This window comes from Budorcas taxicolor, chromosome 16 (assembly GCF_023091745.1).
Source record: "Budorcas taxicolor isolate Tak-1 chromosome 16, Takin1.1, whole genome shotgun sequence".
NCBI lineage: Eukaryota > Metazoa > Chordata > Mammalia > Artiodactyla > Bovidae > Budorcas > Budorcas taxicolor.
The window spans coordinates 44,221,672-44,249,509 of record NC_068925.1 but is presented as its reverse complement, the minus strand read 5'-3'; the positions used below and the strand labels follow the sequence as shown (position 1 = coordinate 44,249,509).

Here is a 27,838-nt window from a genome sequence, read left to right as displayed (position 1 = left end):
ATATACTTTTGAAAAATATATCACTGGACTTCCCTGGTGGTACGGTGGATAAGAATCCACCTGCCAGTGCAGGGGGCAGAGGAAGATTCCATATGCCGTAGAGGAACTAAGCCGGTTTGCCACAACTGCTGAAGCCCACGTGCTCTAGAGCCTGTGCTCCTCAACAAGAGAAGTTACCGAAATGAGAAGTTACGCACTGCAGCTAGAGAGCAGCCCCTGCTCGCCACAACTAGAGTAAAGCCCACTTGCAGCAACGAAGGCCCAGAGCAACCACACATTAAAAAAATATATGTGTATCAATGATACGAAAATGTGTATGTATCGTTGTGTAGTTTTCTACATAATGTTTTGATAGAATGGGTTGAAATGTGTTAAGTGAGCCAGCCTTTAAAATATGCAGCGTATTCCATGATCAGGGAAGGCTCTTCCTCAATGACAGGTGATATTTGAGGAGACACCTTGAAGAGCGTGAAGGAGTAAGTCACAGAGATAACCTTAGAGAAGAACATTCCAGGCGGAGGGAAAAATGCCTAGTCGAGTTGTCTTTTGCTTTGGGTAATTGAGTAGGCATCATAATCTTGAATTTTCTGGAGACTTCATTTTCTCCCTCCCAGAAAAACAAGAATATTTCTTTCCAAAAGTAATAATTACTTTATTTCACCAAATCTAAAATGCCATGCACTTTAAGATATTACGTTGGGAACCAATAAAAAAGATGAATGCTACCAACATAACCATAACTTCCCATCGGTTTTGGTGATGCTTATGTAGTGTGGGCGGCGAGAGGGGATATGTGTCTGAGAGTCAGTGAAATTGTGAACATAAATAGATACGATGGATGATGGATCTGTGTGTCTTCTTTCATTTAACTGTTAGTCTTTAATTTCAGAACTGTGGAAGATCTGAAAAATAATGAAAGCCAATGGAAAGACTCCCCACTGGCAACCAGACACCGTGAGATGCTGAAACGCTGCAAAACTCAGCTTAAGGTCTGTATAGTTAACTGGGTAATTTATGGATCAGCCTCACAATAGGAATTTTCCCACCAGAATATGAGCCTTGAATGAACAGTTTAATGTCCTCATTTTTTCCTCATTATTCTTTTCCCTCAAGATAAAAATGGTACATTTAAATGCTTGTTGATCGTTTCTATGTATACTTAAATCTCAGGACTGCAAGTGCATACGCCGTGTGCCAGTAATGATATGAATTCTTAATAGGTTTTATCATCCTTGAACATCATCTCCCTTTCCTCACCTCGTGCAAGATGTTCCCCTTCTATTAACCCTGACTCCACACCCAGATACACACACACTCCAGTTTGTCCAGTCACGCATCTTCATGTTTGACAAAGTGGATTTGTGGTAGTGGAAAGCTTATCTTTCCTTTGCCCTTCATTCTTCGTTGAATTGAAAATGATCCATTGTATAGAACCTAACTGTAGACGGGAAGATTTCTGCTTATAAACATGGTGGTGGTGGTTTAGTTGCTAAGTTGTGTCTGACTCTTGCGACCCTATAGACTGTAGCCCACCAGGCTCCTCTGTCCGTGGGATTCTCCAGGCAAGAATACTGGAGTGGGGTGCCATTTCCTTCTCCAGGGGATCTTCCTGACCCAGGAATTGAACCCAGGTCTCCTGCATTGCAGGCAGATGATTTACTGACTGAGCTGTGTGGGAAGCCCTTATAAACATATAAGGAAGCTTATAAACATAGCTAAAAACAAACAGTAGCTAAAGTTGTACAAGGGAAGCACAGACAGCAAATGTACTCATTTTTCTCAGATTACAAAGCTGAATGTTAGCTGTCTGTGTTTTCTGTTGATCAGTAGGATGATATGTAGAAATTTTACCTGACTTAGATTTCTGGTACAAGTTAAAAATTTCACTTGTATTTACTAATGGAGTAGAAACCTCTTTGAGAAGCAGAATAAACCAGGGCCTCTCTTCTGGGGTCTATAGACCCCTTAAGCACTCCAGAGAGAGGTTTCAAGAAGTCTGTAAACTGTTGACATTTATATGTAATGTGTGTGCACGTGGATGTTTAAACTCACAGCGATCCTCTGAGATGGGTGTTAAACCCTTGGTGGATGAGCATTTTGCCCAAGATGAGCATAAGTACTAACCTGGAATTTAGATGTGAATATGTCAGGCTCCTTCTCAGTAACCACCACTGACTTCCAAAGGGTCTCTCTCGTCAAGTTTTTCAAATATGACAGTGATGACTTAGTCTTTTCAGCACTAAACTATGCCCAGTGGTTCACATGGCACACCTTCTTAGAGCAGAGGAAGCTCTTGAGACACAAACAGCATCTTACAGCCTGTTAATGCTAATGCTCTGAAAGCCCTAGAGCAGGGGTCCCCAACCTCCAGTATCTAATGCCTAATCTTAGGTGGAGCTGATGTAATAATAAACCTAAAGTGCAAAATAAATGTAATGCATTCGAATCACCTCCAAACCATCCCCACCCCACCACATCCCACTCTGTGGAAAAACTGTCTTCCACGAAACTGGTCCCTGGTGCCCAAAAGGTGGGGGACCGCTTCCCTGGAGCCTAGATTTCCCATCTCCTCGCCCATGCCCTGCCTGTGACCACACATAGGAACTTAGCCACCAGCTAATCTATGAATGGGGTCATACCTGCTTCCACAGAAACTGGTACGATGCAAGGCCTGTGCTGATGCTGGCTTGCTTGATGAGAGCTTTCTGAGAAGATGTCTGAACTTCTACGGCCTTCTCATTCAGCTGCTGCTCCGCCTCCTGGACCCTGCCTACCCAGAGTGAGTTGCTCTGTCTTCCTCCCCCGTCTCTATTCATCCAGGCTGTGTTGTCTTTATTGCTCTACAGAGCTGACACCCAAAACTAAGATGGGGGATAATGTAATCAGGAATGCATTTCCAGATTGTACTTAGATAGACTATGAAAGTAGTAATGTTAATAGCTGTTTTCTCTGAAATTAGTTATAGTAGTGAAGGACTGTCAACACTTCTTAGGTTAATTTTGAGAGAGTGCTTTTTGAAAATTGGCTATAAAATCTTTGATAAAAAAGGAAATCTATGAATCGGAAGTGAAAAATTGGGATTAACAGGATATTGGGTCCCCCCGAGCACTGCTTCCAGCCAGATCCCTAGTCAGTTCCAAGAATGAACCGAGAACATCATGGATCTCTTTATCATCACCTGGACAGCTCCTCCATACAGCCATTTTTGTTTGCTTTGTTACAATTTTACGGTTATAATGAAATCTCCAGATCATCAATGTTGGGGAGGTTGGCTGAAGCCCGCTGCAGGAATGGAAAATAGTATTTAAAGTAAAAATGTCCCCGATGGTAAGAATTGGAATTCTAAACCAGTTCTGCCAGTCCTCAGAATCTATATTCGTTATTGTTTAGTCTCTTAAGTCGTGTCTAACTCTTTTGTGACTCCATGGACTGTAGCGCACCAGGCTCCTCTGTCCATGGGATTTCTCAGACAAGAATACTAGAGTGGGTTGCCATTTCCTTCTCTAGGGGATCTTCCCGAACCAGGGATCAAACCCAGGTCTCCTGAATTTGCAGATGGGTTCTTTACCACTGAGCCATCAGGGAAGCCTCAAAGTCTATATAGGTATAGATTATGGCATTGATTACAATCATTCATATAAGGAATTGTGGAAGAGAGAGAAGAATATATAAAGCAGATGGCTTCCAAAGAATCAAAAGTTGCATTTTGCCTCTAAATGCGAAAGCATTTATGTGCCGTGTTAAAGATGAAATTCAAACATATAAAAGCAAAAAAATAAATGTGTAGCCGTATTGTCTTAAAACAGTTTGAGCTGCATAAAATGCCCAAACATGACACTTTTATTTCCTTCACGTTTTATTTATTGCATTAACCTTAACAGGAAACCAAGAAAAGGAACAACATTCATGTCCACCTTTTACATCCCCAGCTTCATGATTCCCTGTTCATTTCTGGTTGCAGTTTCTTTGCCTGTGCACTGTTTATTTAGTTGTTTTATAAAATGAGAGCTTTTTCCGAATGAACCACTTATTGTAATTGTAGTGTTCTGATCCTCATAATTTGATGTGTCACTGTTTCACTTGGTAACCTGTACTTTTCTCTCTTTGACAGTGTAACACTGCCTTTAAATTCAGATGTCCCCAAGGTATTTGCAGCATTGCCTGAGTTTTATGTAGAAGATGTTGCTGAATTTTTATTTTTTATTGTACAGTAAGTCCCATTCACATATTACATATTTCTGATATGTATTTATATTTAATGTACACATTGTATTACAAACCTCCATTTGATGCCATTGAATGCTGCCCAGAGACTGGAAAAATAAATCCAGCTGTGGCACCAAGCCAATTCCAATAATATCTCAAGACAGAAGCAGGATTAACAATGCTAGTAATAATATACTCTGTGAAAATTGAGTTGAATTTTTAATAACTGAGTATGCATTTCTGAGAAACAGAAGGAGAAAACAGTTTATAAATATCTGAGTGAACATTCGAAGCCAGAAATACCCACATCTGTATTTTGTACCAATATTTTTCTCAACTGTAAAATTAGAGAAAGCTTACAAAGAAATAAGTTGAGTTTATAAGTAGTATTTGAAATCTGAAAAAATAAAAACTCCATCAAAATGTTTTTTTAAGTCTTTTTGGTTGTGAAGATCTTTTGTAAAATTATGATTTAATTGTAGCTTTGGTTTATTTTCTAAGACGTAAATTAATGTAACATGCTGTGGCCAGTAGACACAGTGGGTTTGAAATCCTACCCAGTTATAATGTGAATAGTCACCTTAAAATCAACAAGTTAAAGGAAATTCAGCAACCTGGTTCCTCGACCTTGTCCCCTTCCTCACCCAGTCACCAGCATCCACCCACGTTGAGCCTCTCGAAGCTTCACTGCCTGTCCTTCTCGCCTCTCTTCAGATACTCTCCTCAGGTGCTTTACGAGCCCTGCACTCAGGATATTGTGATGTTCCTTGTCGTGATGTTGTGTAACCAGAACTACATCCGAAATCCATATCTGGTGGCCAAACTGGTAGAAGTCATGTTCATGACCAACCCTGCTGTTCAGCCAAGGACCCAGAAGTTTTTTGAAATGATCGAGAACCATCCCCTCTCCACCAAGTTGTTGGTCCCTTCCCTGATGAAGTTTTATACAGGTAATATTCCTGGTGTGTACATACAGGTGGGCAGGATTGTCTAAAACCAGCAGGTGAAGTTGTTCTAAACCTTCTACCTAATCTCCTAGTGTCCACATAGAAGTATCACCCACTAATCTACCGTCAGCAGTACAAAAACTGTTGGTTATTTTCTGCTCGAGTTGTGGAAACATTACACTGACCACATACCAGTCACTGATAATTCAGTGGAATCTATAAAAAGGTAGAGGGGTTACATTGAGACCAAATTGACGTTTTTATCTGAAATTGCCTGACTCGTTTTATGTTTGACTGCGCTAGGTCTTCATCGCTGCACATGGGCTTTCTCTAATTGCAGCAAGTGGGGGCTGCTCTTTACTGCGGTGCTCAGGCTTCTCGTTACAATGGCTCCCCTTGTTGTGGAGGGGCTAGGGCACATGGACTTCAGTAGTTTCAAACCCATGTCCCCTGCATTGGTGGTGAATTCCTAGCCACCACCAGGGGAGCCCCACCCGGTTCATTTTAGTTTCTAACTTACATTAGTTTTGCAAACAGAGTTTCAAAACTGTGGGTGAAACAGGGAGCTGGTTAAAAATGCTTATTCTTGGGACCTCCCCCTACCACCCCCCCCAAACCAACGGAAGGAGGATCTCCAGGAGTCTTCACTGATTCACTAATTCTATACATTTATCGAATGTCTGCTCTTTGCCAGGCACTGTCCTAGGTGCTGGGCAGCACTGGTGAACAAGATGTGAGAATGTATCGGACACTCTGCAAGGAGGTCTTCCTCTTCTGGTTGCACTATGTTCTGAGTTTCCATTCGTAGTTTGGCTTTTCAACTGCAGATGTATTTTCATAAAGCCAGTTAGTTACCTGTGGGCTGCATTCACCTGTTCTCTACCAAAGGCACATGATTGTACTGATGGGACAGTTTTTCTCCAGTTGTATATTTCTCAGGAAAAGAAGTGTGCTGTCTGCCTTCTTACCTTCTATTGAACCTAGCACGGTCTGGGCACTCATTTAGCAGAATATGCTCGCCTTGCTCTTGAAAGAAACCCCAGCCTCCATGAGCACAGTCCCTTGCTGTTCACAGAGGCAGCAGGGGATTGAAAGTTCTGTGTTCAGTGACAGCCATCCGTTCTCAGTTGATCAAGACCTGCTCCTGCTTATTTTGAGATGGTGCCCATAATTCTTTCTGCTTCTAAGGCTCAAGAGTCTGTCTGTCTTCTTCCACTTCGTCACTATTACCTTGTGTCACCTCTTGAAAATTTCTCTCCTTCCCTAATCTACCTGTATCCTCTTGAACCTAAAGAAGTCCACAAGCCCCTTGAAGTTTTGTTAACATGCTCACCTTGGCAACAGCAGAGAGCACTCCTGGGTAAAAGGCCCTTGCTTGGTTTGCCTGTCCTTCTGTTACCTCCTATCCCTGGTAGGAGAGAACCATGGGCCATTCAGGTACAATTGGTGCATCAGCTGTTTACAGAACGGGACCTCATATGGTACCCTGCACCGGTCAGGCTTCATTGAATTGAAGGTAATCCTAAATTTCTTCAAACAAACAAACAAACAAACAAACATGATGAGGTACCTCTTTTCACCTATCAAAGTTGAATACCCAGTGTTAAAATGGTTTTAGGAAAATAAACTAATCTGCAAAAGCCTATTTCAGCCCTTCTGTCACTAGTATGCAGAATCAATGCTGTGAAACTGAGAATGTAGGTTGGTAAAGCCTTTCTGGATGGCAAAGTGGCCATCCACACCAGGCACTTTAGTATTCCTATCTGGGGACCTCCCTGGCGGTCCAGTGGAGAAGATTCTTCGCTTCCACTTTGGGCAGCACAGGTTCAATCTCTGGTTGGGGAACTAAGATCCCACATGCCGTGGGGCACAGCCAAAAAATAATAGTAATAAGGAACATTGGAGTAACAGATTATCTGTGGGAAGCAGCCATTCTCTGTCCCTGGGGCTGGGGGAACCAAGGGAAAAGGCTTGGGGTTATTGGAATCTGGTTGCTCAAATGATTTCCAAAAGGAAATCAACTCTGAATACTCAGTGGAAGGACTGACACTGAAGCCGAAGGTCCAATACTTTGGCCACCTGATGGGAAGAGCTGACTCAGTGGAAAAGGCCCTGTTACTGGGTAAGATTGAAGGCGAAAGGAGAAGGAGGTGGCAGAGGATGAAATGGTTAGATAGCATCACTGACGCAGTGGACTTGAATCTGAGCAAACTCTCGGAGACAGTGAAGGACAGGAGAGCCTGGTGTGCTGCAGTTCATGGGGTCACAAAGAGACAGGACTTAGTGACTAAACAATAACAGCAGCAACAAATAGTGAAAGTATTAAAAAGAAATTCCTGCCAGTGGTAGGTCAGTTAAGTAAATTATCATTTATCCATCCAGTGGGTCCATGTGAGCCATAAAAAATAGTGCTGGTTATATTAAATGGTTAAGTAATAAAAAGAAAGTGCCATTAATGGGACAGTTTGTCAACTGTGACCACCTTTTGGTACACAAATATATATTACAGATAAAAGTGTGGGAAGATATGCACCAAAATGTTAACAGTGAGTTTGTTTTTGAATGGTTAAATTCTGGGTGGTTTTATTTTTCTGTTTTAAAAAGTTATCTAATGTCTTCATTATTCGACAGTAAACTTGTGTTGTTGGTATTGAAAAGACAAAAAAGATTTTAGTTAAATGCATTTTGTACTCAGTGCCCTGAGCTTGTCACTGTGGCTTTGGGATAAAGGACAGGGCTAGGCCTCCTGCCTGTGAGGCCCAGGGTGGGGGCGGGGTGGCAGAGGGGCACCATAAAGATTCCAGGAGTGGGAGGATGGGTGGGTGTCCTTTCTCCCCGGCCACCAACCAGCATGCCCTCTGGCCCTGGGCCACCTCTGTAATCACGGGTAGATGATAAGATGATACCCGTGCTAATAATAACCACTGCTTATTGAATATTTACTGATCCTTTCACTTAATCCCCACAGCAGTCCTCAAGATGGGTGCTATAAATATCTCCCTCTTACAAATGAGGAAACTAAAGCTTAGAAGCCTCTAGAAGCTCACTGAAGGGCAGCAGCCAGTGAGTGGCAGCGACCTCAGCAGTTGGGCATTAGCGCAGGTGCTCCACCTGTTCCCCGGGGCCCGGCGCCTAGGGAGCCCACAGCGGGCATGGCAGACACTCTCCCACGTGTCCAGCAAATCCACATTAAGTCCTGCTGGTTTAGGTCCTGGCTCCTGAGCACGGCCAGCTCTCAGACATGAATTAGAGCTTGATCTCTGAAACACACTCCTCTTTTACACCCCAGAGAGGGTCTAGCTCAGATAGTGCTTAAGGTCAAATGTTTGTTCCAGAAATAAAACTGAGTTTCAGAATGTGTGTGAGTGTGCTCAGCCGTGTCCAGCTCTTTGCAGCAGCCATGGACTGTAGCCCTCCAGACCCTCTGTCCGTGGGATTTTCTAGGCAAGACCACTGGAGTGAGATGCCATTTTCTACTCTAGGGGATCGTCCTGACCCACGGATCAAATCCACATCTCTTACATTGCAGGCACATTCTCTACCACTGAGCCACCAGGGAAACCTGTTTTGAAAAAAAGAGTATTTTATTTGTACTAGAGCAAAGGTGGTACTTAAGGACTAGCACTCAAAACGTGGCTACTCAGAACCAGGAAGAACACTGATAACCAAGACAACTTCAAGACCATTCCCTTTCCCAAGCTGATCTGAGTCAGCAAAGACAGTGTTAGCCCAAGTAGACTTAATCACCAGCTCAGCAAATACGCATGGAGCTGCTACTACACATCAACTCCCGTGTTGCCACTTGGGCCTAGCCATGCGAACGCCAAAACCCCTGTCACTGCCAGTTAGGCATTCTGGCGTGAAAACAGATGTGGAACCAATAAATAAGATACTTACAGAGAGTGGGTGTGAGAGGAGGGCCTGGTGCTACGTTTTCTTTTGGGGGGTGGGGTGGGTACTGCACTACTTGGCATATGGGATCTTAGTCCCCCGACCAGCGATTGAACCCACAGCTTCTGCAATGGAAGCGTAAAGTTTTAACCGCTGGACCGCCAGGGAAGTGTCGCCAGCCTGGTGTTCCTTTTAAGAAGCACAGTCAGGTCTTCAAGGAGATGACTTTGGAGTGATGTTGAGAACAAAACCAAAGAGGGAACCCTGAGAAGATCTCAGCCACAGTGTGGCAGGCAGTGAGAAGAGCACATGGAAAGGCCCTGAGGGCCCTGGCGGCTTCCTGGATCAAGAAGGCTTGTGAGCAGGAAGCAGAGATCTAGATCTCTGCAGGCTTTCTAGAAATAGGACTTGGGACAGACAAAAAAGGAGAAATGCCATGTGATATTCCTTATATGTGGAGTATAAAAAGAAATACAAATGAACTTACAAAACAGAAGCAGACTCACATACTTAGCAAAAGAACTTAGGGTTGCCAGTAGGGAAGGACAAGGGGAAGGGATAGTTTGGGAGTTTGGGATGGACTTGTACACACTGCTGTATTTAAAATGGATAACCAACAAGGTCCTACTGTGTAGCATAGGTAACTGTGCTCAATGTTATGTGGCAACCTGGATGGGAGGGGAGTTGGGGGAGAGTAGACACATATATATGTAGGGCTGAGTCCCTTTGGTGTACATGTGAAACTGTCACAGTATTGTTAATTGGTTATTTTGCAATACTTTGGCCACCTGATGCGAAGAGCTAACTCATTGGAAAAGTCCCTGAAGCTGGGGAAATTTGAGGGCAAATGCAGAAGGGGGTGACAGAGGATGAGATGATTGGATGGCATCACCGGCTCAATAGACATGAGTTTAAGCAAATTCCAAGAGATAGTGAAGGACAGGAAAGCCTGGCATGCTTCAGTCCCTGAGGTCACAAAGAGTCGGACCCGACTTTGCTACTGAGCAACAACAATACAAAATAAAAGGTTTAAAGTTTGGGGAAAAAAGAACTAGGACTTGGGAATTATATCTTGGACTGATGCAATTTTGAGGGAGCATTAGCAATGAGCTTTTTTTAATGTTGGAAGAGATGTATGAGTCCTAAGTTCACGGTCATTACTTAGTCTGTGCTGTGTTCAGGATACAGGACAGGTGTTCTGGGCCATTTAGAGCATAGGCGAGGCTCTGTGTCAGCCCCCTGTGTGTTTCTCCCTTAGACTCCGCTAAGTCAGCCCTCCATACTGCAGTTCACACTTCTATACAGTTAATAAAACGATGCTTAGTTCAGCTTAAAGAAAGGTGCTTTTAGATCTTCATACTAAGGTACTATCCTTTTATCTTTAAATAACTTTTTGTTTTTAAGTCCCTATTAAGTGTTCATTGGGAAATACAGAAGAGAGCAAAAAGAAAATAAAGCTCGTTGATAATGTCTGCGCTCAGAATCTCGGTTAACATTTTGCTCTGTGTCTTCCCAATCAGCTTGCATCTCGCGTGTCCAAGTGTGTGTATTTGCTAATATGATTGGACTCAGACTGTATATTTTCTTTGCTGGCCTGTGGTTTCATTTGTGTGTGCATGTGTGTGTGTTCAGTCGTGTCTGACTCTTTTTGATCCCATGGACTGTGGTGAAGGAATTTTCCAGGCAAGAAGACTGAAATGGGTTGCCATCCCCTTCTCCAGGGGATCTTCCCAACCCAGGAATTAAACACGTGTCTGCTGCATTGACAGACAGATTTATATCACAAATCCCTTTTTGCATTCTCCCTTGCGCATTGGATTATTTATATTTTCTTCCGTATAAATAGTACTTTAATGAATATCCTGGGAGATCAGTCTCTGAACATGTTGTGTTTTTATTCCCACGTGGGTTTGTAGTGTCTTGCATCTTTTCCTTTAGTCCATTGTCTTTACCTGGCAGTTTTCCCTCTTTTTAAAATTTGTCATGAGTTCAGGAATTTCTCATGCTTAAGCTATTTGTCTTTTTATAGGAAGTTTGATCTTTGTTCCATTTTAAAAGCTACGTGGATCATGATAACTGGTAAATGAATGATGAGTACATAGAGATACATAGAGATTTACTGTGCTTTTCTCCAGTTTGATACATGTTTTAAAATGTCAGTTATACAAAAATAGTTAAAGTGATAGTCACATTCAATAGATATGTTACCCTTAATAAAATTTAACCCAGTTGTTTTACCACGCTCAGGGAAGTGTTGTGGAGTTTCTATAAACAAGTAACGGTTGGGAAACGTATGGTAATTCAGCTCTGGTCATTGGTGATGCTAGCCCAGTGATGCCCATCGATTTTCCCAGACCAGTTCATTTTGTTACTGTGTCATTGCCCTCCTTCACTGTGAAGGTCTGTCTTCAAAACCACTTGTAATTTCTCTTCTGCCTTAGGTATGAGATAGAAACAAAATTGTATCACATCTCTGATTCGGCAGGTTCATATTATTAATGTTATAGCAGCAATGGCTGCTTTTAGAAAGGTAAGAAAGTCCATGTCCTTCAGTCCCTTGTCTTTCTTCTTCAGACGTTGAGCACACCGGCGCCACCAGTGAGTTCTACGACAAGTTCACCATTCGCTATCATATTAGCACCATTTTTAAAAGCCTTTGGCAAAACATAGCTCACCACGGCACCTTTATGGAGGAGTTCAAGTGAGTATTGGGCCCCTAATCTCACCACTTGCCTTCTTGCAAATCATAGGGCGAACAGCCACTTAAAAGCTTTCCCAGCTGGTTCTTGTTGACTGTTTGGTTAGTCTCCTCTGAGTTTTCCAGATGGTTCTGCTAAATGTGAGCAGGATTATCAAAATCTCTGTCTGCCAGACTTTGCTGAATTTTAGATTTCTCAAGATACTTTGGGCATAGTATACATGGAGACAGAATCTATTCTGAGATGAAGTGTTGTGTTTTTTGGTGTTTCTTGATTACAGTATTACATGAATTTGCAGAATGGCTGAAATGGGATCTTCTGCACTCTTTGAATATGTTGAAATCAAGCTTTAGAGTTAGAAGCGTTAGGAGGACTTCGGGTTCAAAAGCAGCTAGTGTGAAGGCTGTCATTTGAAATGATGTTCTTTGTAGGGAGGGCCTAGACCTTGATGAAGTTTGTCTCATTACCAATCTGAAGTTTCAGTGACTGCTTAAATCTGGACATGAGTAATGCCATCTAAGTTACTTAAAGGTGCAGCAGTGGAGACACAGACACAGAGAGCAGACTTGTGGACACAGTTGGGGAAGGAGAGGGCGGGACAAGTTGCGAGAGCAGCATTGAAATACATCCACTGGCACGTGTAGAATAGATAGGCAGTGGGAATTTGCTACGTTACGCAGCAAGCGCTCATCTTTGACGCAGGGAGCTCAAATTGGGTGCTCTGTGACAGCCTCGGGGGAGGGGGATGAGTGGGAGGTGGGAGGGAGGTTCAAGAGGGAGGGCACGTGTGTATACCTGTGGCTGATTCATGTTGCTGTATGGCAGAAACCAACACAACATTGTAAAGCAATTATCCTCCAATTAAAAAGAAAAATTTTTAATGTGCTTTAAAAGTAAAAGTAGATGAAAATGTTGATCTCTTGAATTAGTCTTAAGAAGAAATTTTATCCCATCTACTCTGATATTTGCAACTCATATTCAATCCTTGATCAAGCCTAGCTGTCACTTGTTAACTGAATTACCATTTAACAGTGGAAGTATGGCCAGAGGAGTAGCCATTTCTTTGATAGTTTCCTACAAAGTAAACCCTTTAGGTTAGTTCTTTCTTTCCATGAGCTGCTCTTGTTTTCAGAATGCCAACAAAAGCTTGCAGTGAGCTTGGGAGACCAGGCGTGCCTACAGCTCAATCTGCATGGTGCTGATTAGGAGTGTTCATTCTGAATTTCCAGTCTCCTAATATCCAGGCCTCTGCCTTTGTTAACAGGTACTTGTCTTCCCAAGGCAAGGCCCTGCTGCCCTCTGATTTCTCAGCAATAGATCCTGAAGAGTAGTTCCTCTTTTCTCTCCTAATCTGACAGGTCCAGAATCTAATAGATGGACCAAGCCATCTCAGCTCACCAGGTAGTCTGTCCATTATAATAGGATTTGCAGGACAGTTCTGAAGATTGGAAGCTTCTGTTTCTATAAAGAACGTTAATATCATACTTTAACTGTATTACAGCTTCCAATTTTTCTTAAGTGTGTCTTTCTTTATAAAAATGATTGATTGTGTCATTAGTTCTCTTATCTCTTATATGTGGGTATTTGTGCTTTCCTTATATCTTGGTGAGCTTAAGCATATTTTTTCTAGCCTGGAAGAGTGTTTTCTCTACTTAAAATTATTTAGGGAATGAGCCAGGGTAGTGCTGGTAACCCACTCTCTGGAGCTGGGGGTGCTGGAAGTCAGCACTCGCTGGTTTTCCAGGGTGTAAGTACTTCCACTGATGCCAGAGTTGAAGCTGCCAAGGGAATTTGCTCACAGAATTCTAGAATGTTATTAGCAATGACTCTGAGGAACCATGCCAGGTGGCTCCAGCACATCGCTGGAATGAGCTTATCACAATTAATATAAAAGAATCAAAATCTAAGGGGAGATGCGGGGGTCCCAGCATCGAGTTGTGTCAAGGCTGGTGGCTCTGTGCAGCGATGTGGGTAGCACTTGGGTGGAGGCCATTTTTCTCTGGGACCTGCCGCCACATTCGCTGCCAGTAAACGTGTGACTGTGTCCCGTGTAATTGCTTTTCAGTTCTGGGAAGCAGTTTGTCCGCTATATAAATATGCTGATAAACGACACAACGTTCTTGCTCGATGAGAGTCTGGAGTCTCTGAAGCGGATCCACGAAGTGCAGGAGGAGATGAAGAACAAAGAACAGTGGGACCAGCTGCCCCGGGTGAGGACACGGTGCAGGGGCCCAGGCGGAGCCCCGCGCAGACGGCTGCCTCTGCGGGTCTCAAGGCTTACATGCAACCGGCTGGCCAGCACTTGCTATCTCCCTCCTGTGGGCTTTTGGGAAATTCGAGCATGGGTTTTGAGCGGGAGAGACCTTAAGACATGACTTAAAGCCAGACAATGAGCCGAGAAGTCTTTCAGAATGTGTCCTGGAAACTTCCTCTGCCTTTTTAACTGTAAAGGGCTTTTTACGGAGAAGAGCTTTTGTTGTTTGAATATGTTGATGAATATTTAGGAAAGTAACTAGGGAATAAATCTCTAGAATTCTGTCTGCTAGAAAAGAATTTGATTTGATCTTCTGTAGACAACTGTGTGAACAACCCTGAAGGACTCTGATAGAGTGTTTTTCCTTTCAATAGATCTTGCTTTTTTTATGTTCAGTTATAAATAGAAAAGAGGCTTGTCTTGCCAGGTTCCATGAGAAATGCTTGCTGTGCTGGCGGCCGCCTACTACCGTCTCCTGACATTTATTGCAGTCGTTTAGGTGGTTCTCTGGTCAGTTACTAGGGCCCTCGACAGCTATCGGTTGCCTCATATATTGGCTAGTTCTGCTCCTGGTCTTGTTAGATTTAAAATCAGAACTGCTTTCCGGAAAGTAGGGAGAGCTACTTTTTCTTGACTGTAAGTAGCATTCTCAAAATGAAAAAGCTACTGAGGTTCTGAAAACGTAGAGACAACACTGTCTCGTGGTGGTTCAGTCGCTCTGTCGTTTCCGACTCTGTGTCCCTGTGACTGTAGTCCACCATGGCCCTCTGTCCTCAAACGTCGAGTGTTGAAGCACATTAAGGAAGGTTTTCATTCCAAGTATTCTCACAGCTTTGATAAGAATTCTACGTCTTACTCTAGCCAAAGTGCTTCAACTACAGACTTCACCCTTTTGGGGGGCTTCACCCAGAGTCCATGATTTCTGGATTTGTCTGGAGTCCATGCCAACATGCCCCTCAAGCCCCTCTAATTGTATTCGTGAGATAATGCAGCGGTTGTCGTCTTTTTCCACCCTCTAGATATACTTTGTCCTTCTCATCACTCTCATATTCATTTTTAAACACACCTTAAACTGTCTTGCTCTGGGGCCTCCAAAACCCTCCTCCTCTGCTCTCTGTTTCACACAGGCTGCAGTCAGCCCTGCTCCTGAGCCTCCACAGCCCCAGGTGGCTCTAAGCCATCCTCCAAAGCTTACCAGTCCTTCGACTCCAATCTGGCCCGGTCCCCCAGTCCTTGCTGAATGTGCCAGGGAGACTGATGAGCTCTAGTTGAAAGAGCCCCAGCTTTGGAATCCAGGGGACCTGGGTGTGACCAGTGGCACTGCCACTCATTGAGTTCATCGTCTCTGTTTCCTGGCCCGTAAGTCAGAGGTGGTGCCTGCCTTAAGGAAAACTGTGAGGAGAGATGGTGGATGGCGAGGACTGGTTCAGGACCAGCCCGGAGAACGCGCTCAGGATGTGCAGCTTCCCTGGTTTTATTTGCCTTGAGACACTCCTGTCCAAAATGCTGTACTTTCTGCTGTTAGGTATTAAACTCTTACCCATCCTTTGAAAGAGGTCTTGTCCAAATACTCCCTCATAGTGGGCTCCTCATTAGGGGAGCGGCAAAGTCTCACCTTTCTCTCCGCTCCTGTGATGCCCACTTGATGTCGCTCATGATGCCATTGCTGGACCAGCTTACGCTGTCGATGTTGGGATGTGGCTCTGCAGCACATTGTCTTGTCCAAGGCCAGTGCTTATCATAAGAGCTTTTGTTTATGAGGCAACTGAGCACACACTAGTGATTTTTTCCTGTGTTAATGGATGGGGAAAGGGCATAAATAATCCCTGACGAATGCTATTTCAGAAATCAGTTCTACTTGGCTTTGAAATCACTTCCTGCCTCCCCTCTCCCTGCCTGCTCCTCCCCAGTGCTCAGACATCAATTGTCTTCTCTTCTCTTTCCACACACGACTTTCCCTAGGTCGTGTGTTCCTTGGTGAGGGTGCTGGTTGGAGTTTTGACGTAAGAGTAATTCTTTGTCAGGAGAGACTGTCCCAGATGCTGCAGGGCATCTCCAGCTCATGCCCATTTAATGCCAGTGATGTGTCCCTCCTACTTCCAGTTATCAGGCAACCGGAAATACTCCCACACAGTACCTGATGCCCCTAGTTGAAAACAGTTACAGGCCAATCTCATCTATTCCAAGGCTTTAACTGTCTGTATTCTAAAGACTCCAAAATGTGCCTCCCAAGCTCGGCTCACTCTTGATTCAGGCTTATATAAGTTGATTCAGGCTTATGTAACCAGCTGTTGACTTGCCTCTGCCCGGGGGTTCTAATAGGATCTCCACTTGTGTCCAGAAGTTGTTTTCTGGATCGTGTCTGCCCTGTCTCAGAAAATGAGGACTGCATGCTACTCAGTGCTCTGGCTCGGCACCTGTGGAATCTTCTTTGATTCCTCTTGCTGTCTCAGCAAATGCCGCTAGGCTCTATCTCAAAATATATCCATTGTCTGGCCTCTTTCCTCTACCTCTAGACCACTACTGTCTCTTACCTGGAGAAGGCGCCCCTGTGGCCTCTCAGCCCTCACCCTTGCTGATGCCCACTCCAGAAGGATGGTGTTAAAATCTCAGTCGGCTTCTTTTGTTTCCCCTTCAGCCGTGCCTTGCGGCGTGTGTAAATCTTAGTTCCCCGACCAGGAACCAGACGTGTGCCTCCTGGATTTAAGTGCAGAGTCTCCACCACTGGACCACCAGGGAAGCCCTCTGTCAACTTCGCATCGCCGCTCCGCTCAGAGCCCTTCCAGTCTTCCCGAGTTCTCCCTGGGCATGCGCTATCGGCCCTACCCTTGTCCCTTCACTCCTCTTCCCAGGCTACACCTGCCTCCTTGCTTCTCCCCCAACCAGCAGGGCCTTTGGACTTGCTGTTCCCTCCACCTGGAGTGCTTTTACCCTGGATTTTTGCTGACTCATTTCCTTTAGCTACCTTCTTAAATGTCACCTCCTCAGAGAGGCCTTCCCTGACTACCTTTTCCAGAGTAGCACCCTGACCCCAGCACATTCTTCCTCCTTGCTCTCCTGCTTTATTCTTCTTAATCATTATCAGACATATTAGGCATCTGTTTGGGCGAGTGTCTGTTTATTGCTTGTCTCTCTAACTGGAATCTAAGCTCCATGAGGTAGGGAGCCTTCTTGGTCGTATTCTGTGCTCCATCCCCTAACAGAGGCCCGGCCTGTGATTGATAAATGAGCAAGACAGCCAGACACACTCTGAGGTGGTTCTCATTTGCTGTTCGTCCAATCCCCCTGCTTCACCTTTTCGGTCCTGTCCAGAGGGCACTGGGCAGGTCATGCAACACTGATGCAGGTTCTCCTGCAGGCACTTTCCCAGGGTGTACGGGTGTGGCTCCATCAGCTCTTGCAGCTATTTTCCCTCCCCCAACACTAAGTGAGCTGGCCTCTGAGCAACTGTAAGAGTATAAACCCATCCTGATATTGCTATGTTTTATTCCTTGCAGAGCCTTCTCTGCTCCATCTTACTTTACCCCTGAGTCAAATCCACCTTGTTATCTCATGTTCCAGCCTCTTGTCAGAGGAGGAGGAGGAGGATGGAGCCTGAGGCAAGCGCACTGACAGTTGTAAAGGTTGACAGCCTGACCGGTGTGGAAAGACATGGTTCAAAAGCTTAGCCATCTCCAGGCCCTTGGTGTCATGGCAAAACCTACAGACTTCAGTGTCAGAGCATAGCAGATCTCATGTTTTCAAAATACTGGTGACTAAGTAAAGGTTGTTATTAAGGACAATGAATGTCCTTTATTAGGCCCCAGTGTGTATCAAGTACAACATCACTTATTTCATCCTGCATAGAGGTTGATGGCGACTTCTTTTTGTCATTGAGAAAACTGAGTCTTGTGTACATTAAATCATGTGCCAGGGTCGCCTTCTTCAAAGTCCTAAGAATGTCTGATGCAAAAGGAATAAACGTCAGTAATCTGGAACATTTGCCGTACAGGTGGTTCTATGATTCTCCAAGTCTGTTGGCTGTGTAACACACTTCCCTAGTAATGAGCTGACTGTGTTTTTCCCTTGCACTTGGAGCTTGGTGAGCTGGTGACTAGTACTGAGATGTGTCTGGCATCTGTTCACTGTTCCCCAGGATCAGCAGCAGGCTCGCCAGTCCCAGCTCGCTCAGGACGAGCGCGTTTCACGCTCCTATCTTGCCCTGGCGACGGAGACGGTGGACATGTTCCATATCCTCACCAAGCAGGTCCAGAAGCCGTTCCTGAGACCCGTGAGTAGAACCTTCGGGGTATTTGTTTTGTCTGTTGGATTCAACATTCAGAGCCTATCAACTTAGAGCTAAATATAATCATCATTGAAATTCTGGGTGTTTAGCATCACAGTCACAGATCAGTTAGATTCTGTCACTGAGTTTGTTCCCAGTTATGCTGATTGAAACGCCCAGCACTCTGTTGATACACTGAAGTCTACAGGCGGTCACTTCTAATTCACTTTCTGCTGAGACAGCACATTGGATTATTAATGTTGAAGCTGTGACATATTTTTATCATTATTGGTTCCTGTGTTTTATTTATAAGAAAAGTATAAAGTGACATCAATTGGAAATTAGAGTTTATTAAGTAGAAATAATTGACCGTGTGTAAGATCTTTGGTTCTCTTCAGTGTAGCTTTGTTACATTCAAGAAGTCAAAGTTGGATGCACAGCACAGCATGTGAGATCTTAGTTCCCCAGGGATCAAACCCATGCCCCCTGGCATGGAAACACAGCCTCAGCCACTGGACCTCAGGAAAGTCCCCTCCCTGTTTACTCTTACCTTCAAGATTATCACCACACTCTGGCCCGGGTGCGGCTCACGAGATGGGCCCCCTCCCTTGTCCCCTTTCCATTTCATGTCTTTTCATAAATAGATGTCAGCACAGGATCAGCAGAACATGAAGCAAACAGTGCATCATTAAAAGCATAAGAACACGGCAACTCATTTAGACAAGGCACTTCAGACACTTGCTTCCCTTAAAGCCTTGCAAATGGAGTTTCTATAAACTTTTTCTGTAAAGGCCAGACAGTGAATAGTTTATATGTTGTGGGCCACACAGTCTGTCTCAGCTACTAACTCTGCTGTTGCTGTGTTCCAATGACTGCCTCAACTGAGGCATCAGGCCAGATTTGTCTTACAGCCCGGAATTTGCCAGTCCCTGCTCTAAGTCATGTTGTATTTTATGTTCAGGTGCTCCAAAGGCAGGGCCATGTGATTGTTCAGAGGGTCAGAAACTGTAAAAATTATTCGAGGGACTTCCCCGGTGGTCTGGTGGCCAAGATTCTGAGCTCCTGATGCAGAGAGACCGGTCAGGGAACTGGATCCCCCATGCCCGAACTAAGAGTTCACATGCCTCAACGAATATTGAAGATCCCTCGTGCCACAGCTAAGACCCCACACACCCAAACAGATAAATAAATAAAAAGAAATATTTAAAGATATCATTTGAGACTAAATTATCATAAAGCCTTCTGTTAGCTCTAAATTCTTCATTTTTAAAGGAAATTATTGAAAGCTAAGTCTAATATTTTCATGTCAATTAAAATTAATTTTTTTCAAGGTCTGCTCACTGGTCAGAGCTGTCCACACACAGAGGTCATGGTCTCTGCCCCCAGTCTTTGCCTCTGCCTGCCATCATCTTTCTTTTTCCTTTGCTATACTCTTTTCACCTTCTTGGCTGGTCTTGGCTGGTTAACACAAAACTCTCCCACTTTAGAAAGAAAAATGACCAGTTATATTCTATTCTTAATCACTCTTTTATCTCACAGTTTGTTAACAATTAAATATAGAATACGGTGGGGGAAGGAGGCACAAGAGGAAGAGGATATATGTATATGTATAGCTGATTCATGTTGTACAGCAGAAATTGACACAGCATTGTAAAGCAATTATCCTCCAATTAAAATTTTTTTTAATGATTTAAAAGTTAATGGCACCCCACTCCAGTACTCTTGCCTGGAAAATCCCATGGACGGAGGAGCCTGGTAGGCTGCAGTCCATGGGATCACTAAGAGTTGGACACGACTGAGCAACTTCACTTTCCCTTTTCACTTTCATGCACTGGAGAAAGAAATAGCAACCCACTCCAGTGTTCTTGTCTGGAGAATCCCAGGGACGGGGAGCCTGGTGGGCTGCCATCTATGGTGTTACACACAGTCAGACACGATTGAAGCGACTTAGCAATAGCATCAAGACATAAAATATTTGGAAATTGTGGATCAAAAATGATAGTGTTTGTAGAATAATAGCATGGATATATTCATCTTAACCCAAGGGATGACATTCCATCATACTTCAGTAAAGAATAGTAGATTAAAGAATATATATTTATCAAACAAAAAATACAGAGTACTTTACTTTGTGCAAGAGTAGGTCCTTTAAAAGCCAAGTTTAAGTTGAATTTGTATAGATCCCGTCATTAAATTTAATGAAAACCTTGTTCCTTAAAGAGAAGCCTTCAAGATTCATGGCCACTGTTTAATACTCTCGAAGTGAGATTTTCCCCTCAGGTTTCCTTAAAGCAGTGGATGCCCACTTGTAGTAGTACTGTGTCATCTAGTGGGGTTATAGCAGGTCACTTCATACTTATCTTCTAGTTGTTTCATTTGTTTTGTTTCACCAGCTTGATTTTAAAACTATTCAAGACAGATTTTATCTTCTCTTTTATATTTCTCTGCTCTTTGCATCTGGTGCATATTGTCTAAACTGCCAGGAACATTTGAAATTTATAAAAAGATAATACCTAAAATGATGGCTGAAAGAGCAGACTCAAACTTTGTGACTTGTTTCTCAGCAAATTCGAAGTGATTGTTGTTTTTATAATTAAAAACATGAATTTAAAGAAAAGGTTGCTTTTTTTGGTATTTATAAATATTTCATCAGGCTGCAGCATTCTATTAAGCATTAGAATTGTTGGCTTAGAAATGGAGAGTAAAGAGAAGTCTGACTGGAATGTCCTTCTTCAGCTTATATGATGTAGCACAGGTAAGGGATTCTTTGAATGTCTATCCTGCCAATTCCTGGCCCTGAAGTCGCTGAAAGGGGAGTGTTTGGTCCTCCTTATTTGACTTGACAGCTTGACTTGTCCCATTATCCTGTGATTCCCTAGGAACTTGGACCCCGATTGGCCGCGATGCTGAACTTCAATCTTCAGCAACTCTGTGGCCCGAAGTGCCGTGACCTGAAAGTTGAAAACCCCGAGAAATATGGCTTTGAACCAAAGAAGCTGTTGGACCAACTGACCGATATTTACTTGCAGCTGGACTGTGCCCGGTTCGCAAAAGCCATCGCTGACGACCAGGTCGGTGCCTGGGGGGCGGGCGACTTGAGTTTGCTTCCTTGTGGATGTCCTGGCAGACTCCGTGCACATCCCTCTATTTCTGGATTTTCCCCACTGGAAATCAAGGAAGGGGACACTTAGCAAAATGTAGCTTTGAAAGTTTTTAGGATGTAAACAAATAACAGCCACAGCGGCAAGGGAAACTTGTCTGGTGTAAATGGAGATGAACGGGTTATTTTGCTTTGGACGTAAAGAGCAGATTTGGCTCTCAGATCCGTTTCCAGTTGAGTTTGTAACCCGTCATGTTAAGGGCCTTGCTTGACAAATCTCTTAAGCTCAAAAGAAACCCTGTTTTCTCAGGGAGTCTCTTTAGCTTCAGTGCTGCTGTTAATTCTGTGGTTCCAGGTTTCAGACCTTGCTTGTTGTTTTTACATCCTTCCCTCCCTTATTCCTTGGGTCCTGGTGATGACATCCATTTTGTGGTTTTCATTTCCACAGCTTCCAATTTAGTCCCAGCAACCCCAGTCCAGCCTTGATTTTTAATTTTTCAGAATCCCCTACAGGGCTTCTCGCTCCACGTCCCTCTGTCCTGCAGCATCTTCAGCACCTTAGTAACTAATGGTTATTAACCACATGTCAGGGTTTAACCACCTTTCATGTTTTCACTTGTGACTCTCACAAAATCCTGCAATACAGGTTCCCTTGGATTCCTCGTGCCCTCGGAGGCACACAGAGGTTAGAGAGCCGCACGGTTAGCATGGGGCAGAGACAGGGCTCCTCCCCAGTGTCTGCCCTGAGTCCCTGTCCTCAACTTCTCTGCTCTCTGCTTAAAATGCCCCAACGTTCCATGTTCGTTTCCCTCTTTCCATCTTTGTTCACATTGTTTTTCCAGATATTACTCACCTCTCAGTGTAACTGTCACTAGGAATTCCAGAAGGTTTGTTGTTGTTGCTTATTTATTTATTTACTGGCTGCCCTGCATGGCATGTGGGATCTTAGTTCCCTAACCAGGGATCGATCCTGCATCTCCTACATCCCTGCAATGGAAAAAAAATACATATGTCTAAAGCAGTTTTTCTGCAAAAAAGAAGTGGTAAAGGAACAGGTTAGGTGTTTACAGTTATTTTGAGGAGATGCTAAAATGATTCTCCCGTCTGCGACTGTATAATACTGCATATGTTGAGAAATAGAAGATAAACGGTAGTCTTAGGAGGGACAGGAAATGGAAACGCTCACCATGTGAGCTCAGGGCATCTGCCTTGGGCAGCAGGCCGACTAGAACGGGGCCTCTCAGCCCAGCCAGAGGTCAGGTGTGAGAAGTCCCCAGGGACTCTGCCACTCTTACAGTCAGGGACTCCAAAGGCTCTTTAGCCTGCTCCCTCTTCTCCTGGTAGGTTTTACTGTGGCCGCCACAACACAAGAAATTAATTTAACACAAAGTTTGCAGTGTGGATGAATGCAGCATACCCCATGAGACAGTGAAAACCAAAGGGCTGCCTCCTACTGCCTTCCTGGTTGACCAGTAAACCATCCACACTCCCTGGTAACGCCTGTGGATTGTGGTGGTGGCCGGTGGTGGCACTCAGGTCTGCTTGAATGTCTCAGTAGCCCTGTTCTTCCAGACCCTTGAAGCAACCACACAAGTGCTGGTGACACCATGGAGAGAAGAACGCTTTTTAAGTGGGTTTTTTGCTGCGTTGTACAGTATGATGTTTGTCTTGATTTTTGGACACTTTCCATTTATGTTGGCTGTAAGCCAATGACCTGCCAACTGGATTGTTTTGGAAGAGAGTCTGAGTGGCAGGGAGGGGTAGAAGGATGAAAGACGGGAAGGCTCCAGGGAGGTGGTAGCACTTTGTTATCTCCTTTGGGGGCAGTGCTGTTGATTTGCTCTGCTTCCGTCTGGTGTGTCTTATTTTCCTGGGAAGACAAAAGGAAGAAGAAAGTGGCTGCCGAGCAAGAAAAGAACCAGAGAGCCTTCCACGCATGAGAGCGGGTGGAAGACAGGTGCCCAGGACAGGTGACAGGAGACACCAGTACAAGGAGCCCTGAGCTTTACACTCCTGTCTGAGCAGAGCGCCCCTGGCCAGGGTGGAGGAAGCGGGGGCAGCTGTGCCCAGAGTCTGGAGAGCCTAGAAGAGAGGTCCTAGCCTGACGTGGGAGCCGTGTCCGGGGCTGCATCTCCCTGTGCTTTCCGGACAGACGGATGGCAATCCGACGCTCCTGGAGCACTGTCTGTTAACACCATGCTTCGTGAAAAAATAATGACAGTGAAGAGCCCACCTGAAATCTCACTTCTCCCATGCACCTCTTTTTAATTGAGGTGAAAATCACATAACACAAAATGAACCATGTTGAAGTGTACAATCCAGTGGCATCTGTTACATTCACAGTGTTGGACAACCCTCCCCTCTCTAGTTACAGAACATTCTATCACTCCCGCAAGAAGTCTTGTATCCATTCAGTAGCCACTATCCCATCTCACCCCAGCCCCTAGCAACCACTAAACTGCTTTCTGTATTTTACCTATTTTTATATTTGTCTATTTGCCTATTCTGGATATTTCATATAAGTGGAATGATACAATGTATATAACTTTTTGTGTCTGGCTTCATGTAGCATGTTTTCAAGGTTCGTCTGTGTTATACATGTATCAGTACCTAGTTCCTTTTTTTTTTTTTTTGCATTTATTTATTTTTGGCTTTGAGGTGTCTTCACTGCCACACACGGGCTTTTCGCTAGCTGTGGAGAGCAGGGGCTACTCTCTCGTTGCAGTACACAGGCTTCTCATTTCAGTGGCTTCTGTTGCTGTGGAACATAGTGACACGTGGACTTCACGTGTTGCAGCACATGGTCTATTGAGCGCAGGCTCGGTGGTTGCGACACATGGGGCTTAGTTGCCCTGTGGCTAAGGGATCCTGCTGGCCCAGAGATTGAACCCATGTCTCCTGGTGGCTCAGACTGTGAAGAATTGGCCTACAATGTAGGAGACCAGGGTTTGATCCCTCGGTCGGGAAGATCCCCTGAAGAAGGAAATGTCTACCCACTCCGGTATTCTGGCCTGGAGAATTCCATGGACGAAGGAGCCTGGTAGGCTACAGTTCATGGGGCTGCAAAGCAGTCAGACAGAGTATTTGTGTGAATGCCTATTTTCAATTCTTTGGGATATACTTAGGAGTAGAATTTCTGAGTCATATGGTAATTCTGTGTTCAACAGTCCCACAAGCCCACGAGTAGTGTACGAGCGTTCTAATTTCTCCACATCCTCACCAACACTTGCTATTTTCTGGTGGTTTTTTTGTTTTGTTTTGTTTTTAATAGACACCCTAGTGGGAGTGAAGTGCTATTTCAATGTAGTTTTGATTTGGATTTCCCTAATGACAAGTGCTTCCTAGCCATTTGTGTATCTTTTTTGGAGAACTGTATATTCAAGTCCTTCATCCATTTTTTTTTTTCCTCCTTAGCTGCACCAAGTGGCTTGTGAGACCTTAGTTCACCAATCAGGGATTGAACCCAGGCCCTGGGTAGTGAAAGCATGGAGTCTAAACACTTGACCACCAGGAAATTCCCCTTTATCCATTTTTGAAATTGGATCCTTCCTATTTTGTTCTTTATATATCCTGTGTGAGTTCTTTAATACTTTCTGGATACTAGACCTACATCAGATACATAATTTACAGATATTTTTATATCTAATTTTGTATTCATTCTGTACGATCCTTGAGGTGAAGGACAACATCTTTGCTTCCTCTCCATCTCATCCACGCTGAACTTAAAGCAGCAGCTCAGTAATCTATATTTGTTTGATTAATTGATGCTGCTGCTCTTTGACACTGAATGCCATGTCCCCTTATCTTAAGTGCCCTTTGATTTCTGATAATGTTTATCCACTGCTATAGCTTAGAAGTTGACTCAACAGCAGGCACAAGTCAGTCAGTTAAAAACTCAATCATCTTTTTTGGGAGGGTGCCGCGTGGCATGTGGGATCACAGTTCCCTGACCAGGGATTACACCCATATCCCCTACATTGGGAGCACAGAATGTTTAATCACTGTACTGCCAGGAAAATCCAAAGTTTCTTTCGAGAAGTAGAGTGGGTGATGTTTTCAAGAACACCAGATGGACTGAGGCACTCAAGGTGAATCATCACAGTAGTGTGGACAGCAGCAGCCACCCTGTGCGTTTTTGCCCTTTCAGCATCTGACTGTGAACTTCTGGCCGTTGATTTCCCTGTGACGTGAAAATCACTCAGTCGTGTTCAACTGTTTGCGACCCCATGGACTGTACAGTCCATGGAGTTCTCCACGCCACAATACTGGAGTGGGTAGCTGTTCCCTTCTCCAGCAGATCCTCCCAACCCAGAAATCAAACTGCAGTCTCCCGCATTGCAGGCAGATTCTTTACTAATTGAGCTATCAAGGAAGCCCTAGGGGATGGGGATGGTGGCTTACCTGGCTCATAGTAAGTAGATACCAAATAAAGTATCTGTTGAACTAAAGCTGGTGGCTCAGAGGTTAAAGCGTCTGCCTCCAATGCGGGAGACCCGGGTTCAATCCCTGGGTCGGGAAGATCCCCTGGAGAAGGAAATGGCAATCCACTCCAGTATTCTTGCCTGGAGAATCCCGTGGACGGAGAAGCCTAGTAGGTTACAGTCCACGGGGTCGCAAAGAGTCGGACACGACTGAACGACTTCACTTTCACCTTCAAAGTAGTAATTTAGTTTCAGAAAACTATAACTATTATTGCTGCTGCTACTGCTAAGTCGCTTCAGTCGTGTCCAACTCTGTGCGACCTCATAGACGGCAGCCCACCAGGCTCCCCTGTCCCTGGGATTCTCCAGGCAAGAACACTGGAGTGGGTTGCCATTTCCTTCTCCAGTGCATGAAAGTGAAAAGTGAAAGTGAAGTCGCTCAGTCATGTCCGACTCTTAGCGACCCCATGGACTGCAGCCTACCAGGCTCCTCCGTCCATGGGATTTTCCAGGCAAGGGTACTGGAATGGGGTGCCACTGCCTTCTCCCACTATTATTGCTAGGCCCAGGCAAAAAGAAAAACACTTGGTCCTTTGATCTTTTCACACATGGATAGAATAAGGGACATCGGTGTGTATGGAGAGAGAAAGTGAGCGTGTGCACTTATTTAGAAACTGAAGTTTAAAAAAGGATAGAAGGAAGACTGAGGGCTTTGAATCCAGCATTCTGAGAAAACGCAAGTACTAAGATGAATTCATCCCGCAGATGTATTTTCTTGTGAATCCTCATTTAGAAATCACAGGTCACTGATTTAATCATTCCCTGCCTATCTTTGTATCACTAAAGTCGCACGTGGCCAGTGTTTTTGCCTAAAAGCCAAATATGATATACTTTGCTCTTTTGAAATGGCAGTGATTGTTATAAATTGGGCACCTGTAGGGTAGATGTTACTACCAGCATTTTACACCCAAAGAGACTGCGGCTAAGGAGAGTTAGAGCCTTGCCTAAAACCCCACAGTGGGTAGATGGTGAAGCCAGGTTTGAAGCCCAGGGTCACCTGGATCTGTGGTGGGGCTTGCCTTGCAGGTCATCCCTCCCACTCTCACAGGCATAATCCCTGTCTGCTCCCATCCACAGAGCCTCTGACATTTAATAGCATTAAACTGAAAGATCTTAAAGAACCATCAAAGAATGGGAGAAAGCTCCTGTTGATTATGAACTCTGTTTGGGTTGTTTTCACCATGTTTACCTTTAGGGAAAAGAACTGAACTATCTACCTCCTCTTGCAGGGTATTGGGTCTCTGTGTGCTGTGAATAGTCCTTCAGTCATGTCCAGCTCTTTGCGACCCATGAACTGTAGCCCACCAGGCTCCTCTGTCCATGGGGATTCTTCAGGCAAGAACACTGGAGTGGGTTGCCATGCCTTCCTCCAGGGGATCTTCCCAGCCCAGGGATCAAGCCGAGGTCTCCCACATTGCAGGCGGATTCTTTACCATCTGAGTGCCTTACGACGACTGAACTAGACTAGATTTCCTTTTCTTTTTAATATTAAAATTTTAAGAGAAATGCATGTTTGCTGTAAAAGTAATTAAATTTTTTTTAGTTCCTCTGATTTGCCTCAGTCCTAAAGCCCCTTCCAGAAGTAATGACCTTGTACAGTTTGGTTTGGATTAGCCCAGTCTTTATGTATTTATAGCCATGTCAAAGTATATTTATATATACTTATAATTTTAGGGCTTTTTTAGAAAACAGAGCCTACTTTGAATATTTTCTGCAGGTTTCTTTTTTCCATTTATATTTACATCTCACCTTGTCTTTCCTCGTTTGCAGAGATCCTACAGCAAAGAGTTGTTTGAAGAAGTTATTTCAAAAATGCGGAAGGCGGGAATCAAATCCACCATAGCGATAGAGAAGTTCAAGCTTCTGGCCGAGAAAGTAGAGGAGATTGTGGCTAAGAATGCACGTGCAGAAATTGACTACAGTGATGCCCCAGACGAGTTCAGAGGTGAGTGGAGCCACTTTTCTTATACCAAATTCTTTGATTTAACGTGAAACC

General features: G+C 44.3%; 1 protein-coding gene across 1 annotated transcript in view; it reads left to right on the top strand.

Annotated features, from left to right (window-relative positions):
• Nucleotides 1–27,838, top strand: part of UBE4B (ubiquitination factor E4B) — a 121,823-nt gene that overhangs the window by 92,259 nt on the left and 1,726 nt on the right. Inside the window, exons 19-27 of the mRNA XM_052653490.1 lie at nt 890–989; nt 2,652–2,779; nt 4,112–4,210; nt 4,921–5,156; nt 11,619–11,745; nt 13,809–13,953; nt 18,133–18,267; nt 21,141–21,332; nt 27,613–27,787. Of these exons, the coding sequence (XP_052509450.1) occupies nt 890–989; nt 2,652–2,779; nt 4,112–4,210; nt 4,921–5,156; nt 11,619–11,745; nt 13,809–13,953; nt 18,133–18,267; nt 21,141–21,332; nt 27,613–27,787 (1,337 nt within the window). The remainder of the gene's footprint in view (nt 1–889; nt 990–2,651; nt 2,780–4,111; nt 4,211–4,920; nt 5,157–11,618; nt 11,746–13,808; nt 13,954–18,132; nt 18,268–21,140; nt 21,333–27,612; nt 27,788–27,838) is intronic.